At 65.5% G+C, this 16,151-nt stretch overlaps 3 protein-coding genes across 3 annotated transcripts; 2 read left to right on the top strand and 1 right to left on the bottom strand.

The window, feature by feature from the left end:
* Positions 1–368: 368 nt before the first annotated feature.
* GADD45B (growth arrest and DNA damage inducible beta) lies at positions 369–2,059 on the bottom strand. Its single transcript, XM_058040918.1, has 4 exons — positions 1,885–2,059; positions 1,693–1,794; positions 1,250–1,463; positions 369–1,131 (listed from the first exon to the last, which is right to left on the bottom strand). The coding sequence occupies exons 1-4, from the start codon at positions 1,920–1,922 to the stop codon at positions 1,018–1,020; spliced, it is 468 nt and encodes a 155-aa protein (XP_057896901.1). The 5' UTR covers positions 1,923–2,059; the 3' UTR covers positions 369–1,017.
* A 2,488-nt stretch (positions 2,060–4,547) lies between these two features.
* LOC131093659 (cocaine- and amphetamine-regulated transcript protein-like) lies at positions 4,548–5,876 on the top strand. Its single transcript, XM_058040925.1, has 3 exons — positions 4,548–5,012; positions 5,584–5,667; positions 5,756–5,876. The coding sequence occupies exons 1-3, from the start codon at positions 4,872–4,874 to the stop codon at positions 5,861–5,863; spliced, it is 333 nt and encodes a 110-aa protein (XP_057896908.1). The 5' UTR covers positions 4,548–4,871; the 3' UTR covers positions 5,864–5,876.
* Positions 5,877–6,706: 830 nt separating this feature from the next.
* Positions 6,707–13,770, top strand: MAP1S (microtubule associated protein 1S). The gene is made up of 7 exons (XM_058040631.1): positions 6,707–6,845; positions 8,016–8,117; positions 8,603–8,685; positions 8,763–8,903; positions 9,645–12,762; positions 12,884–13,101; positions 13,559–13,770. The coding sequence occupies exons 1-7, from the start codon at positions 6,707–6,709 to the stop codon at positions 13,712–13,714; spliced, it is 3,957 nt and encodes a 1,318-aa protein (XP_057896614.1). The 3' UTR covers positions 13,715–13,770.
* Positions 13,771–16,151: the final 2,381 nt, after the last annotated feature.

A 16,151-nucleotide genomic window follows, 5' to 3' on the forward strand; every position in this document is an offset into this window, starting at 1 on the left:
GGGGGCGTGGGGGCTCCCCCCGCCCCCGCTGCAGCCCCCGGCCCGGTTCCCGGTTCCCACGGCGGCCGCGGTTTCTGCGCGGGTGGGGGAAGCTCCAGCCCCGAGCCTGGGGGAGGCAGTGCCTCAGTTTCCCACAGAGCCCGTGGGTGTTTTTCTTGGAAAAACCCTTATTCAGAGAAGGGTGGGGTGGGAATTTCTCCTCCAGCAGCAGCAGCAGCGAGGCGCCACACACGGGTGGGAACCCCCCGGCCCTATAAAAGGTGGAGCCCACCCCAAAGCCCACCCCAAAACCCACCCAGGAAGCGCCGATCCCGCTCCCGCTCCCTTGGGAACGGCTCCAGCAGAGCACAGGGAAGAGCAAACACCGCTAACGTCAAACATTTTATTGCAAATAGATTTAGTTCCTCGCTCGGTAGAAGAATAAACTCTGGAAACGATTCAGCTCAGGGTGTCCAAGTGCAAAAGCAGCACCCGGAGGGTGCAAGTCCATCCGTGCAGATGTCCATAATTCCTTGGAAAAAGCAGTTTGTGCACCAAAAAAAAAGAAAAAAAAAATTAACACTCCAGCTCTCTCTGCAGTCCTCGCCTCCATCGGGTCCCAAAATCGCGACAGTTTCCAGCTCGGGGGTCACCCCCGCGCTCCGCAGCGCCCGCCCGGGGCTCCCCAGCTCCTGCACGACTCCTCGGCCGGCGGCTCCGGCCACTGTCCATCCACCGGGCTCCGGCCACTGTCCATCTACCGGGCTCCGGGCTCCGGCCAGCGTCCATCCCGGCTCCGGGCTCCGGCCAGCGTCCCCCGCCGGGCTCGGCCCGGCTCCCTCCATTCCCACCGCAGCCGCCGCGCTCCCCCTTCCTCCTCTCCGGTTCAAAAGAAAAATAAAATCGGTGGGTTTTGTGGGGCGTTGTGGGTTGGAACTGGCTGTTTCTCCCTTCTTTTTTTGTTTTTTTTCCTGCTGTGTAGGTTGTTTTTTTGTTTTTAAAGGGTTTTAATCCTTTCAAGTCCAGGCCGGGAAGGGCTCAGCGCTCCTGCAGACACACGAAGGGCACCCACTGGTTCCTGTCGCGACTCTCGGCGCAGTAATTCGCCACCTCCGCCAAGCCCTGGCTCTTCCAGGCGTCCGTGTGCGGGTTCTGAGGGATCAGGAGGACGAGATTAATGCCACCAGCGCCCCGACACGTGTCCCCGAGCCGCCCCGTCACCCTCCCCGGCCGCGTCACGGGGCCAGCAGCGCGTCACCCCCGTGCTCACCGTGACAAGCAGGCAGTGCAGGTCGCGGGGCTCGGAGTCCGCCTGCGGCTCGCCCAGGATGGCGGCCAGGCGCTGCATGCCCGACACGCGCAGGATGTGGATGTCGTTGTCGCAGCAGAACGCCTGGATGAGCGTGAAGTGGATCTGCAGGGCGATGTCACCCTCGTCCTCCTCGTCCGTGGCCAGCACGCACAGCACCACGCTGTCCGGGTCCCTGCGGGGGCCACGCGGGTTAGGGGCGACCGGGACAGCTCGGGATAATAGAACCCCCTCCCGCGGACCTGTCACTCCTCTGTGTCACCCCCCTGTCGCGACAGACCCCCCGAATTCTGTCTGGTCACCATCACCCCGTAAAACGCTCCAGCCCTGCGCTAAGCGGGTCGGGATGAACCCCGCCACACGAGCCAGACCCCCCCCCGACAAAGCCATATCGCGATACTCACACATTCATCAGCTTGGCCGACTCGTAGACTCCCACGGTGAGGCGGTCCTGCCGCTGCGCCGCCACCAGCACCCGCTCCACCGCCTCGCTCACCGCCTGCATCCTGCCGGGAGGAACGGCACAGCCGGTGAGCGGCGACGGCGACGAACACAGATCCCCTCCCGCCGAGCGCCCCGAGCCGCCCGTCACTTACTTGCTGCTATCGCAAGGCACCAGCTCCTCCAGGGTCATGGTGCAATTGTAATCCGCAGGAGAAGAAGGCAAACTCCAAGAGTAATAATCCCGAGCGCGGCTACGGCGGGGATATCGCGGGGATATCGCGGCGCGATCGCGATCCCCGGTCCCGCTCCGCTCCTGCCGCCGCTCCAGCGCGATCGCTCTGAGCCCCAGCCGCGCCCTGCGCCTCCTTTTATATCCTTCCTCCGAGGGGCGTGGCCTCGCGCGGCGCCCCCGCCTCGCCCATTGGCTGGCGCCGCGCGGAACCGCCCACGGGCGCGGCGCTGATTGGGCGCTGCCGGCGGGACCCACGTGGGGGTGAAACGCGGGGGGGGGAAAGCGCGGGGGAAACCCCCGCCCTGAAACTGCGCCCCCCCCCGCGGGCACGGGCGTGGGACCGGCGGGACCGGGGGGAAACCGGGGGGGAAACCGGGGGGGAAACCGGGCTGGGGTCGCTCCGTGCACCGGGGACTGATCTGTGGGACCGGGGGCTGCACCGGGGGTCGCTCCCTGCACCGAGGGTTGCACCGGGGGTCGCTCCGGGTTTCGCTCGGTGCACCGGGGGTTAATCTGTGGAACCGGAGGCTGCACAGGGGGTCGTTTCTTGCACCGGGACCCGCTCCGTGCACCGGGGGTCGCTCCGAGGGTCAGCCGGTGCACCGGGAGGGGGTCAGTGGGACAGGGGACTGCACAGGGGGGTCGCCCCGTGCACCGGGAGTCGCTTCAGGGGTCGTTTCTTTCACCGGGAGTTGCACCGGCGGTCGGTCAGTGCGCCGGAGGGTGATCTGTGGGACTGGGGGCTGCACCGGGGGTCGCTCCGTGCACCGGGGATCGGTCGGTGGGACAGGGGGCTGCACAGAGGGGTCGGTCCATGGGACCGGGAACTGCTCCGTGGGTCGGTTCTTGCACCGGGGGTCTCTCCAGGTGTCGATCGGTGCACGGGGGTCGGCCCCTGACACCGGCGGCTTTTGCAGGGGCCGGTCCGTGCACAGGGGTCTGCAGCGGGGATCGGTCCGTGGGCCGCGGAACGGTCCGTGCACCGGCGGCCGCACCGGGGGTCTGTCGGTGGAGCGGGGGCTGCACCGGGGGGCGGCAATTCACGCACCGGGCCGCGGGGGCGGTCGGTCCGTGCACCGCGACCCGCAGGCGGGGGCGGGAGGGGTCGGTGCGCTCAGAGCCGGGGGAAACGGGGACACGCGGGGAGCTCCGGGCTGCGCGGGCGACGGCCGCCACCTGCCGGGGACACACCGGGGACACACCGGGCCCGCCGGGGCCACAGCGCTCCCGCTGTCCCGGGGCTTGGGCACACCGGGGTCGCCTCACTTTGGCCCGGAGTCCCGCAGCTGCAGGGCCGGACCCGTCCGTGAACCCCCGGGGGTCGCGGGAGGCGCCACGCCGTGCCTCAGTTTCCCTCGGCCGCGTCCTGAGCCGTATTTCCCAAGCATCCCTCTGCCCACGGCGGTGCTGGCGCTCCGTATGTGTCCCCGGTGTCCCCTGTCGGTGTCCCCCCGGTGCCCCCCGTGTCCCCTCGGTGTCCCCCACAGCCATGGCTGCGCTCCTGTTTGGACTCCTCCGAGCCGCCAGGCGGCGCTGTCACCGCCTCTCTATGGCCGCCGCCGCAAAGCCTTCTGGGAAGTGTAGTCCGGCAGCGCCCCGCCTTTCCCCGCCATTAAACGAATACTACATTACCCAGAAGGCTTTGTGACCACGAGTGGGCGGGGCCTCGGGGTGTGGGCGCGGCGCGGTGCCGCCAAACCGGGACCGGGACCTGGGCTGGAATGGGGCCGAGGGTTGGGGGTCACCAAACCGGCACCGAACTGGGCTGGGGGCAACCGAACCGGGACCGGACCTAGTGGGGGGAGCCGAAACTGAGAGGGGCCACCGGACCGGGACCGGACTGGGCTGGGGGCGGCCGGACCGGGACTGCGGGGGTTGCGCTGGACCGGACCGGGGGGAGCAGGATCGGCGGTGGTCGGGTCGGGGTTCCCCACGCTCCAGTCCTGCCGGTGTCCGCCGGTGCCCCCCCGTCCCGGGTGTCTGCGGGGATCCTGCGGGTTTTGGGGATCCCTGGGGACCGGAGGGACATAGAGGGACCGGACAGGGATGGAACGGGACCGGAGAGCCCGGAAGGGCTGTGGGACTACAGAGCGGCAGCGCTCCTCTGTCCCCTTGTCCATCCCTCTGTCTGTGTTCCCTGTCTGTCCCCCTGTTGTATTCCCTATCGGTCCCTTGTCTGTCCTCTCGGCTGTCCCCCTCTCTGTCCCCAAGGCTGTCCCCCTGTCTGTATTCCCTGTCTGTCCGTCTGTCTGGATGTCCTCTCTGTCCCCTGTCTGTTCCCCTCTGTCTGTCCACTTTCCATCCCCTGTGTGTCCCCTGTCTGTCCCCACCTGCGTCCCCTGTTTGTCCTCCTTTCCCTCCCCTGTCTGTCCCCCTTTCTGTCCGCTGTCCGTCCCCTATCTGTCCCCATGGCTGTCCCCCTGTCTGTATTGCCTGTCTGTCCTTCTGTTTGTGTTTCCTCTCTGTCCCCCCCCCGTCTGTTCCCCTTTCTGTCCCCCCGTCCGTCTCCTGTCTGTTCCCTTGTCTGTCCCTTTTCCATCCCGTCTGTCCCCGTCTCTGTCCTCCTTTCCATGCCCCGTCTGTCCCCCTGTCTGTCTGTCCCCCTGTCTGTCTGTCCGTGCCCCCCCGTCTGAGCCGTGTCCGGAGCCGCTCCCGGTGTTTGTTTGCTCACGGAATTGGCAGCGGCTGCGGCCCGGGGGGGTCACCGGGGGGTCCCCGCCTGGGCCCGGCTCTGACGTCCGTCCCTGCCCGCTGCCCGGTGGCCGCTGTGTCCCCCCCGCAGCCCGGTGACAGTGACAGTGCGGGGCTTTGGGGGGACACAGGCGCCCCGTGTGCGTCACTGCGTGTTCGGGGGTGTCCGGGGTGGGTTATAAAGCCGAGCCTGGCACATCCCGGAGCATCCAGGGCATGCAGAACATGGAGAACGCTCTGCTGTGCCTGCTCTGCCTGCTGGGCTCCGGCCTCATCCTGCTCGGCACTCCCGAACCGGTACCGGAGCTCCGGCCCGGACTGAGCCCGCCCGGGCACGGCCGGGAGGAGCCGGAGCTGGTGAGGGGCTGGGGGAGTGGGGCGGGGGGTCCCCAGCACCCCCCGGGAGGGTCTGGGGCATTTCGGGGTGTTCCTGTCCTCCCCATGAGGGTTTGGGGCGTTTCGGGGTGTTCCTATCCTCCCCAGCCTGGTTTGGGATGTTCCTGTTCCCTCCGTGAGGATTTGAGGCGTTTCGGGGTGTTCTTGTCCTCCCCAGCCTGGTTTGGGGCGTTCCTGTTCCCTCCGTGAGGGTTTGGGGAATTTCGGGGTGTTCCTGTTCCCTCCGTGAGGATTTGAGGCGTTTCGGGGTGTTCCTGTTCTCCCCGTGAGGGTTTGGGGAATTTCGGGGTGTTCCTGTTCCCCCTGCCCGGTTTGGGGCGTTTCGGGAGGTTCCTTTTCCTTGGGCGTCCCGGGAATGACCCTCTGGAGTCCCTGGGTGTCCCGGGATTTGGGGGTGCCCCTCTGGAGCCCCTGATATCCCGGCATTTCGGGGTGTCCCTCTGGAGTCCCTGGGTGTCCCGGCATTTCGGGGTTCCCCTCGGAGCCCCTGATATCCCGGCATTTCGGGGTGCCCCTCTGCTCCCCACGGCAGGCGGAGGCGCTCCGGGAGGTTCTGGCCGAGCTGGGGACGCGGGAGCCGCCGGCGCTGGAGAAGAGGCTGAGCTGGGTGCCCTGGGTACGGCGGGGCTGGGGGCGGCTCTGGGGGACCCCAAACCCCGCTTTGGCGGGGATCCGGCCCCGGGGCTGACGGTGCCGCCCCGCAGTGCGAGCCCTGGCAGTCGTGCGCGGTGCGGCGCGGGGCGCGCATCGGGAAACGCTGCAGCTGCTCCCCCGGCACCTCCTGCAACCTCTTCACCCTCAAGTGCTCCTGAGCGAGCGGGGACACCGGGGGACAACGGGGGACACCAGCTGCCACCCGGGAGGGGCGCAGAGGGGAAGCCGCGGGTCCCAGCCCCGTGCCCGCACCGGGATGGATCCGCACGGCACCGCCCGAGCCCCGGCCCGTGGGGCTGGCCGTGTCCAGGGACACATTAAACCATTGGATCCAAGCCTGCCGCCTGCTTTTTTTTCCCGGGGATTTTTGAGGTTCCCAGCTCCCTTTGCCTGCTGAGGGGGTGGGGGTCCCATCCTGTCCCCCTTCCCTGTCGGGAATTTGAGGTCGGGGCGGGAATGGGGGACAGGGAGTGGGAATCTCATCCCGCTGCGGGAGAGGGGGAGCGGGGATGGGAGCGCCGCGGGGACGGGCAGGGAGGTGAGTCCTGGATCTGAGTCCTGGATTCCCGAGCTGATGGACGGGGATGGGTGGATGGAGGATCCGCGGGATGCGGGGGGCTCATACGGCCCGGCCCGGCCGCATCCCGAATCCCGCATCCACATTCCAAATCCGCACCCAGAATCTCGGATCCCCACCCAGAATTCAGCATCCCCATCTAGAATCTTGGCTCCTCATCTAGAATTCCGCATCCCCATCCACGATCCCGAATCTCCATCCACGATCCCGAATCTCCATCCACGGCCCCGCACCGCCCGCGCGGGCCCCACCCGCTGCCCCACCCCGCGCGTTGCCCCTTTAAGACCCCTCTCTCCCACCTCCGCTCCGCCCACCCGCCTCCCATTCTGCCCCTCCCATTGGCTGGCGGTGACATCAGTGGGTGTGGTCTGGTCGGTGGTGACGCAGGGGGCGTGGCCAGCGGGGCGGGCGGGGGGCGCCGAAGATGGCGGCGGCTCCGGTGGCTCCGGCGGCTCCGGCGGCTCCGGCCGCGGGGCCGCGCCGCTTCTCGCTGCTCGCCATCGTGGGCGGCGGCTGCCACCGGCCCGGCCTCAGGGCCGCCGCCCTGCAGCAGCTGGAGCGAGGTGAGACCCGCGTGATGCTCCGCGGGATCCTCCGGGACCCGCCCCGCCGGCACCGGAGGAGCCCCCCCCCCCCCACCGGGGATGCCGCGCTCGGTCCCGTTCGGTCCCGGGGTGTGATCGCCCCTATGGGGATGCCCCGTTCCGCCCCAGCCCGCCGGGATCCGCCCCTGCGCCTTCCCAGGGTTTGCGCCCCGAAATCCCGAAATTCCCAGGATTCGCCCCATTTCCTGCCCCCCCCCCCGGGATCTGCGCCCTCTCCTCCCCCTCAGCCCCCGCGATTGCCCCTCAAAAATCCCAGATCTGCCCCTTTTTCCTGCCCCAAAACCCTCGGCGGTCTGAATCCTCCATCTCTTTATTCTCTCAAGATCTCCGGGATTTGCTCCTCCTGGATTTTCCCCCTCCAGGATCTTCCCCTTTCCCTGCGCCCCTAAATCCCCGGAATCTGCCCCTAAATCCCCGGGATCTGCCCCTAAATCCCCAAGATTGACCCCACATTTTTTAGGGACCCCCCTCCAGCCCCCACACCCCTCCCTGAGCCCTGCCCGGATTTTGGGGGGGGTCTCAGGCCGTGACATCCCAACGGGAGCAGCTCCCAAACCCACATTCCCCACTCCATTGTCCCTTCCCTGTCCCAAACCTCACCGAAACCACCCCAAAAACGGCCCCAAACCCTTGTGCAACCCCGGTTACACCATCCCCCACCCATTCTCTGGCCGTTACCGGCAGCACCCGGAGCCACCCCAAAATTTTTTTTGGGAATAAAATCACAAAAATCCGTCCTGGGAAATCCTGAAGGGTTTTTATTTTTTTTTTTGGGTGCTGCACCTGTCCCGGTGCTGACAGGTAGCACCAAATCTTTTAATTCCTTAATTGGCACCTTTGAGGAGGCGTTGGCAGAGCTGTTCCGTGCCCTGGGGGGTTGGGATTTGGGATTTGGCAGAGCCGGGGTGTGAATCACAGCACAAGGAGCTCACCTCACCTGCCGGGCAGGTGTTGGCACAGGTGGGCGTGGAGACACCCCAAAAACACCTTAGAGGGGATTTGAGGAGGGGATTTTACAGGATATTTAATGGGGTCAGCTCCAATTGGCATTGTGTGGGGTTTTGGGGTGGTGCTGGGGGGGGGTTTGAGCCCCCCCAAATCCCAAATTTTTATTGTTTTTCTCCTCAGGGATCCGCTCGTGGGACATCGACCTCACCTGCTGCAACCTGGACGAGCAGCTGAAGCTCTTCGTGTCTCGGCACTCGGCCACCTTCTCCAGCATTGTCAAAGGTAAAAAAATGGGGCAAAAAATGGGAAAAAAGGGGGGAAAAGCTGCCAGGGAGGGGTGGTAATGGGGGTTGGGATCAGGGACGCTCCCTCCCCCCAGATTTTGTGGGAACAGGGCTGGCTTTGTGCCTCCCCCATCCAAACCCCGTGATCCCCACGTGAGGAGCTGCTTCCTTTTCCAGCGTGGAAAAATGGGATTTTTCCACAGAGGGGTGGAAAGGGGAAAACGGAGCTGGGGCTGCTCCTGTGCCTTTTTCCTCACCCTCAGCTGGGTCCTGGTGAGTTTTTCCTTGCTGAGAGGGGGAAATGAACCCCAAAACTGCCATGGGAGCACCCAGAGAGTTTTGGGGAGTCTCCCTGTCCTGTTCCCTCCCCTCCCTGGGCAGGAAGGACACGGGAAATGTGTCCCTGGTCTTTTTCCACGGGAGAACCGGGCAGTGCCACCGCCATGGGGACAAACTGGGGGGGCCATGGCTGTCACCCCACAGGTCAGAGGACCCTCCACCACCGTGGGGATGTGCTGGAGACCCTGGTGCTGCTCAACCCTTCCGACAAATCCCTGTGTGACGAGGTGAGCTGGGGCGGGATGAGCCTTGGGGCTGTCCCCACAGCGTCCCCTCTGTGCTGATGTCCCCTCTCTGTCCCCAGCTGAGGAACCTCATCACAGATGTGTCCCAGCACAAGCTGCTGGTGTTTGCTGGGCCCTGTGTGGAGGACACTGGGGAGCTGATGCTGCAGACCGGCTGCTTCTCCCTGCGGGATTTCATCCAGATCTTCACTGATAAGGAGGTCAGGGAAGGGGACAGGGAAGGGGACAGGGAAGGGGACAGGGGGGTTTTGGGGCTGGAGCTGCTGTCTGAGCATAGAGCAGCTCCTGGCAATGCTGGCACATCCTCCCCACTCCTCACAGGGGGCTCCCTGCAAGGTGTGGGGCAAAGCTGTGGGGTTGGTGGCAGGAAAATGGGCAAATCCTGGGGATTTAGGGGAGTTTTGTGGGGCAGACCCTGGGGATTCAGGGGATGGATGCTGGGGGTTTTGTAGGGCAGGTCTTGGGGATTTAGGGGATACGGATCCTGAGGGTTTAGGAGGTACAGATCCTGGGGATTTAGTCAGGTAGATACTGGGAATCTGGGAATGTAAATCTCGGGGGCAGATGCTGGGAGTTTGGGGAGCAAATCCTGGGGGTCTTGTGGGGAAGATTCTGGGGGGTTGAGGGGCAGATCCTGGGGATTTAGGGGTGGAGGCTCTTGTAATTTAGGGGTGCAGTTCCTGGTAATTTAGTGGGGCAGATCCTCAGCTGCCAGCCCTGGGGGGCCACAGTCTCAGCGAGGGTGGGGGTCAGGGAAAGCCTCTCCTTGGGACCCCCCATAAAAGCAGCAGGGGGGGCTTGCACCCCAAAATCCCCCCAAAAAGCAGGCAGCAGGTGTGGATCCAGTGCTTTAAGGTGTCCCCACCCCCATGGGTCCATCCTGGTGGGCGATGGGGGTGACCCCGGTGCCCCCTCCCACCTGAAGCTGCCCCTCTGTGCAGGTGGGCGAGATCCTGAGCTCTGCAGACCCCTCGGCCAAGGCCAGGCTGACCATCAGCTGCCCCGATTTTGGGGAGTGGAGGGACTCGGGCTTGGAGCACCACAACCTGCAGGACTTCATCGAGCTGCGCTACAACCCCGGCTGCGTCCTGCCGGAGATGGAGGGGCTGGAGGAGTTCATGGAGTACCTGTCCGAGTCTCTGGAGCCCCAATCCCCTTTTGACCTGCTGGAGCCCCCCACCATGGTGGGATTCCTGAAGCTCTCCAAGCCCTGCTGCTACATCTTCCCGGGCGGGAGAGGGGACTCGGCTTTTTTCGCCGTCAGTGGCTTCAACGTCTTGGTCAACGGCGGCTCCAACCCCAAGTCCTCCTTCTGGAAGCTGGTGAGGCACCTGGACCGCATCGACTCCATCCTGGTGACCCACGTGGGCACCGACAGCCTGCCTGGCATCAACAGCCTGCTCCAGAGGAAGCTGGCCGAGCTGGAGGAGGACCCATCCCAGAGCTCCCAGGGCAACGGCGACTGGGCCAAGAACCTCATCTCGCCCGAGCTGGGCGTCGTCTTCCTCAACGCCTCCGAGAAGCTGAAGGACATCCAGGGCGACTCCAAGGTGCTGAAGAGCTGCGATGAGGCTGCTCTGACCCTGCACTACCTGGACAAGTTGAGCATCAGGCCCAACCTGCTGGCCCGAGACAGCGGCCCCCGCGCCGAGCCCACCGTGCTCTTCCAGAAGATGGGCGTGGGCCGGTTGGACATGTACGTGCTGAACCCCGTGAAGGGCACCAAGGAGCTGGAGTTCCTCCTGCAGCACTGGTCGGGGAACGGCTTCCCCAAGGAGCAGGAGCTGCCCCTGCAGTGCCTGACGTCGGTGTGCGTGCTGCTGGTGTGGCACCCCGTCAGCCGCTCCGAGAAGATCATCCGGGTGCTGTTCCCCGGCTGCACGCCCCAGGCGCGCATCCTGGAAGGGCTGGAGAAGGTGAAGCACCTGGAGTTCCTCAAGCACCCCGTGGTCACCAAGAATGACCTGAAGGGGACGGCGCAGGCGGAGAAGCCGCTGAAGCAGCGGAGGGCGGAGAGCAAGGAGAGCCTCAAGTCGGGCTCCAAGCTGAGCTTGGTGGAGGCCGCGGCGCCGGCGCCCAAGGAGAAGGCTCCGAAGGTGGAGAGGAAGGAGGTGAAAGCTGGGACCAAGGAGAAGCCAAAATCCCTGGGGGACACGGCCAAAATGGGGTCAGAAGAGGAGAAAGCCAAGGATGCCCGAGCCAAGCCGGACTCGGCGGCCGAGAAGGCGAAGCCAAAGCCTAACAAGGAGAAAGCGGCACCCAAGAAGGAGCTGGTGGTCAAGAAGGAGGAGAAGAAGCCACCGAAGAAGGATGAGGGGGCCGAGGCCAAGGTGGAGGCTAAGAAGGAGGTGAAGGTGGTGAAGAAGGAGGCGAAGGCCGAGACGCTGAAGAAGGACTCGAAGGACAGCAAGGCTGAGGCCAAGGCTCCGGCCAAGGCTCCAGCCCGGAAGACGCCGGTCCCGGAGAGCCGCAAACCCCTGGCCAAGGCCGGCAGCATCAAGAAATCCACGCTGAAGAAAGAACCGGAGAAACCCAAGGCTAAAACCGCCCGGAAGGAGCCGGGGGCGTCGGACGGCTCCAAATCCTCCTCCCCTGAGGAGATGCTGCCGGAGGCAGAGCGGGATGGCGGGAGGAGGAGGAAGGAGGAATCCACAGATGAAGGCATTGCCACGGCCGACAGCGAGCTGGAGCCGTTATCCCTGGAGAACGGGGGGAACCGACGCCCAGGGGATCCATCCTGCCTGGAGAACGGCCTGGAAGACCCCGAGAGCCCCCAGCGCCTGCGCTACCTGGAGAGCAGCCCCCTGCGAGCCGTGTGCCCCCCGTCACCCGTGGCCAAGACCCCCAAGAGCGACCGCAGCGTCAACTTCGACCTGACGCCCACCGGGCTGCTCAACCACGGCCCCGAGGGCGCCGAGGATCCCTGCGGCAGCTCCGAGGAGAAGACCCTGGAGATGATGTCCCCGGCCAGCTCGGGGCCGGCCAGCGCCGGCCACACGCCCTTCCACCAGTCCCCGGTGGAGGATGGCGCCGAGGAGCCGGGCACCGGCGCCGCCCGGCAGCAGAGCGCGTGGCCGGCGGGCAAGGAGGGCAAGGAGGGCTCGGTGCCGGACAAGCAGGCGGGCTGCCTGTCCCTCAGCCCCTTCAAGGATGATGTCCCCGACGTGTCCCCCACCATCACCACGCCCTCGCTGCCGGCCGAGGTGGGCTCCCCTCACTCCACCGAGGTGGACGAGTCGCTCTCGGTGTCCTTCGAGCAGGTGCTGCCGCCGGTCAGCGAGTCCCCCCCGGAGGACGGGCGGCGATCCCGCGCCTCCGGGGACACGCAGGAGCCCGAAGCCACCAAAGGGGGGCTGTCCCTGCCACTGCGCCCGTGCCACCACCCGCCCTGGGCCGACGGCGACGCGGCTCCACGGCCCGGCCGCCGCTCGGACTCGCCCCACGACGTGGACCTGTGCCTGGTGTCCCCCTGCGAGTTCGAGCACCCCAAATCCGAGCGGTCGCCCTCGGCCGCCGCCAGCCCGCGGGAGCTGTCGGACAGCGACCCCTCGCAGGAGCTGGCGCCGCCCCGGGGCCGGCCGGGCGAGACCCCCCCCACGTCGGTCAGCGAGTCGCTGCCCACCCTGTCCGACTCCGACGTCCCCGCGGCCGCCGAGGACTGCCCGTCCATCCTGGCCGACGGGCTGGAGTCGGACGAGGACTCGGAGCGGCCGCCCCGCGCCGTGGCCAGAGCGTGTGACCCTCTGCCAGCCCCCCTGAAGGACCCGTGTCCCCTCCCTGCCCAGCCCGGAATCTGCATGGTGGACCCCGAGGCGCTGCCCCCCGGCCGCAAGGAGCCCAGCAAGGTGAAGAGGACCCCGTCCCGCGTGGGCTCAGCCCCCAAAGCCGAGCCCCCCCGCGTCCCCTCGGCCAACAAGGCCAGGCCTGCGGCCAGCGCTGTAGGTGACAAGGCCAGGCCACCCCTTGGGGACAAGAAGGGACCGTCCAGCAGCGCCTCCAGCAACGCCCGCGGCGCCGCAGCCCGGCCGGCATCCGCAGCTGGGCGGGCATCGCCAGCAGGTACAGGCGGGTGGCACTGCAGGGTGGCACTGCAGGGTGGCGCTGCAGGGTGGCGCTGCAGGGGGGCGCTGCAGGGTGGCGCTTTGGGGACCTTTGTGACGCTGTCCCCCTGTCCTGGCAGGCACCAGGGCCGCAGCCCCCCAGGGACCCCCGGTGTACGTGGACCTGGCGTACCTGCCCGGCTCGTGGAGCGCCCGCACGGTGGACGAGGAGTTCTTCCGGCGGGTCCGCGCCCTCTGCTACGTGGTCAGCGGCGATGACCACCTGAAGGAGGGCGTGCTGCGCCCGCTGCTCGATGCCCTCCTGGCGGGCAAGCACCAGTGGGGCATCGACATCCAGGTGGGTGCCCAGCCTGCGGTGAGGGCAGGGCTGGGATTGGCTCCCTCAGGGTGCTGGGGGGATATAAAGCGTCCTGGGGGTCCCTTTCTGATAATTGGGGGTGACAAAGTGTCCTGGGGGTTCCTTCTCACTGTTGGGGGGGTGACAAAATGTCCTGGGGGGTCCCTTCCTGATATTTGGGGGGTAGCAAAGCATCCTGGGTGTCCCTTCCCAATATTTGGGGGATGACAAAGTGTCCTGGGGGGTCCCTTTCCACTGCTGGGGGTTGACAAGGTGTCCTGGGGGTCCCTTTCCATTGCCAGGGGGTGACAAAGTGTCCTGGGTGCTCCTCCTGATACTGGGAGGTGGCAAAGTGTCCTGGGGGTTCCTTCCCAAAATCTTGGGGTGTGACAAAGTGACCTGGGTGCCCCTTCCCAGCCCTGGGGGTGGTGACAAGGTGGCCTGGCCGTCCCTACAGGTGACCTTGATCCCCACCTTCGACTCCCTGGTGATGCACGAGTGGTACCAGGAGACGCACGAGCGGCAGCAGGAGCTGGGCATCACCGTGCTGGGCAGCAACAGCACCGTGGCCATGCAGGACGAGACCTTCCCCGCCTGCAAGGTGGAGTTCTGAGGGGGGGCACGGCCCGGGTGCCACCCCCTGTCCCTCCTGTCCCTCCTCCGTGAGCCCCCCAGAGGGGAGGGATGGGGACACCAGGGATGGATGGGGACACCAGGGATGGATGGGGACACCAGGGTGACATCCCCGCATGCCCACGCTCTGCACCCAGCCCGGGGAGGGGACAAGGGACCAGCTGGGGACACGAGGGGGTGGCAGGATGTGTCCCCCCTCCCCTCCCCTGCCCTCCCAGCAGCGGGGCTGAGCCGTCCCCCACGGGCAGCTCGATGGAACAGGGTAAATTTTGGTGTTTTGTTGGGTTTTTTTTTCCCCTTTTCCTGGATGAGCCACAATCCCGCCCCCCCTCCCTCCCCAAAATACCCTCAAAGTGTTGAGGGAGGGGTTGGGTCTCCCTTTTTTTGGGGGGGGCACAAAGCTGGGACAACCTCGGGGTTCCCATCCCTGATGGGGTCGGGGTTATGGGGTTTTGTCCCTGCTGTTTTGCCCCACCCCAAAACATTTTGCCCCCCCCCAAAAAAAAACTTCTGTGACCCCCTCCCCACACCCCTAAATTGATTGTAACCCCCTCACCCTCACATGCAGCATCCCCTCCGTTGGGCTGAGACCTGCCCAGCTCGCTGCACTGATGGCCCTTCCCTCCCCAACCCTTCCCCCCAGAAACATTTTGGGGTGGGGGATGGACAAAGGCGCCCCCCCCAGCCCCTCATTTTTTGGGGGGGAGTGAAAAGCAGCCCCCCCACATCCGCCCCCAGCCCCGGGAGCTGCAGAAAGCTGTTCAGAACCAAACGTCACGTGCAATTTTTAAGGGGTTTTATGAGCTGAGAGCACCAAAGGGGGGGGTCATGGTGGGGTTTGGGGTAAGGGGGGGACAGAACAGAATGTGACGACCCCCCCACCCCAAAATTCCCCCCCCCCCCCCCCCGGGACAAACACTAACCTGTTTTTGTAGGAGGCTCCTCGATGGCTCTTTTTGTAATGACTTTTTAAGATAAAACAAAACAGAAAAAAAAAAAGACAAAAATCGTGAAAACTGAAGAAACCAAACCTTTTTTTTTTTGTTGTTGTTGTTTTTTTTTTTTCAGGGGGGGTTTATTTATCTTTGCTCCCCCCCTCCCCCCCAATAAATGCCCTTGGGGGCTTTTACCTTTGATTGTATCCTACAACGTGTTTGGGGAGGGGGCACTGAATGTTTCACCTTTAGTGCTTTATATCATTATTTTCTCAGCTGGAAGGGTTGGAGGATGCTGGGGGGGGTTTTTTTGGGGTGGCTGGGGTGGTTTTAACCCCCCCACAATCCCCCCAAACCCCAACCCCTGCCCGTGGCACACGCTCCCCGTCTTGCACGCCACCTTCCCGTTTGGCAATTGTGTGGAAAATGAGCATTAAAGAGGATCATTCCCAGTGGATCTTTGTCTTTTGGGTTTTATTTTTATTTTTTTTTTTTTGGGAGGGGGGGGGTCCCCATGGATTTGGGGAAGGGGTGGAAAAGGATGGGTTTGGGCTCGGTCTTTGTGAGGTTTTTGGGGTAGGAAAGGGATTTTGGGGGTTTTTTTTGGGGGTGGGGGGGTGCAGCTGGTGGTGGGGGATTTGGGGGGGTCCGGGGTGTGGGGTGGGGGGGTTCAGAGGGGTCGGGGGGGGGGTGGATGCGCTGCGGTGCGGCAGCGCCGAGGCTGAGGCTGGATGGATGCGGGGTTGCCATGACAACCCCATCCCCATCCCTGCATCCCAGCCCCGCCGCCCCCGGCCCCACCAGCACCAGCAGCAGCAGGAGGAGGAGGAGGAGGAGGGGGCTGCACACGCTGCCTTCAGCCCCCGCGGGTTTTGGGGGGATTTTGGGGGATTTTGGGGGGGTTTGGAGCCTCCTCGGTGCTGTGGGGAGATCCCTGTGCTCAGCCCTGGGGGCAGCACGGGGCTGGCAGGACCAGGGGACAACAAAACCCCCGTGCCCACCCCAAATTCCCCTTCCCACCCCTTCCCCAAAATCCCCTCGTTCCCAGCCCTTTGCTCCAGCGGGGCTGTTTTGGGGAGGGGGCTCAGGGGGGGTTCAGGTGTGAGCTCCGGGCTCGGGGCTGTCCCCGGGGCTGTGCCGGTGCCCCCCAATCCCCTCTGAGCCCCCCACTCTGCTGTTACTGCCCTCAGTGACTTTGGGTTCTGGGGAGGGGTCTCAGAGGGGGCTTCTCCGGGGGACACTGCGGGGACCCGCGGGGACGGTGCGCGGAGCTGGGGAGGGCTCTGAGCCCCCCGAGCCCAGCGGCGCTGCCGCGGTGCCCCCGGCTGGGCCTGGCACTGCCAGCCGGGCGCGGTGGCACCTGCCAGGTGTCGCCGGGACAAAAGGCGGCGTAACCGAAACCGCCGCGTGACGTCCCCGCCGTCCCGGCTCCGGTGGCACCGCGGGGCCGGCGCGTCCCCGGTCACGGCGGGGTGTTCGGCG

This window comes from Melospiza georgiana, chromosome 26 (genome assembly GCF_028018845.1).
Source record: "Melospiza georgiana isolate bMelGeo1 chromosome 26, bMelGeo1.pri, whole genome shotgun sequence".
Classification (NCBI taxonomy): domain Eukaryota; kingdom Metazoa; phylum Chordata; class Aves; order Passeriformes; family Passerellidae; genus Melospiza; species Melospiza georgiana.

Bases quoted from the DNA above. Each gene is read 5' to 3' on its own strand.
- GADD45B (XM_058040918.1), bottom strand. From the start codon at position 1,922: ATGACCCTGGAGGAGCTGGTGCCTTGCGATAGCAGCAA. The intron at 1,795-1,884 runs GTAAGTGACGGG...TCCTCCCGGCAG, and splicing joins GTGCCTTGCGATAGCAGCAA to GATGCAGGCGGTGAGCGAGG. The intron at 1,464-1,692 runs GTGAGTATCGCG...TGGCCCCCGCAG, and splicing joins TCGGCCAAGCTGATGAATGT to GGACCCGGACAGCGTGGTGC.
- LOC131093659 (XM_058040925.1), top strand. From the start codon at position 4,872: ATGCAGAACATGGAGAACGCTCTGCTGTGCCTGCTCTGCCTGCTGGGC. The intron at 5,013-5,583 runs GTGAGGGGCTGG...TCCCCACGGCAG, and splicing joins GCCGGGAGGAGCCGGAGCTG to GCGGAGGCGCTCCGGGAGGT. The intron at 5,668-5,755 runs GTACGGCGGGGC...GCCGCCCCGCAG, and splicing joins GGCTGAGCTGGGTGCCCTGG to TGCGAGCCCTGGCAGTCGTG.
- MAP1S (XM_058040631.1), top strand. From the start codon at position 6,707: ATGGCGGCGGCTCCGGTGGCTCCGGCGGCTCCGGCGGCTCCGGCCGCG. The intron at 8,118-8,602 runs GTAAAAAAATGG...GTCACCCCACAG, and splicing joins CTTCTCCAGCATTGTCAAAG to GTCAGAGGACCCTCCACCAC. The intron at 8,686-8,762 runs GTGAGCTGGGGC...CTCTGTCCCCAG, and splicing joins ACAAATCCCTGTGTGACGAG to CTGAGGAACCTCATCACAGA.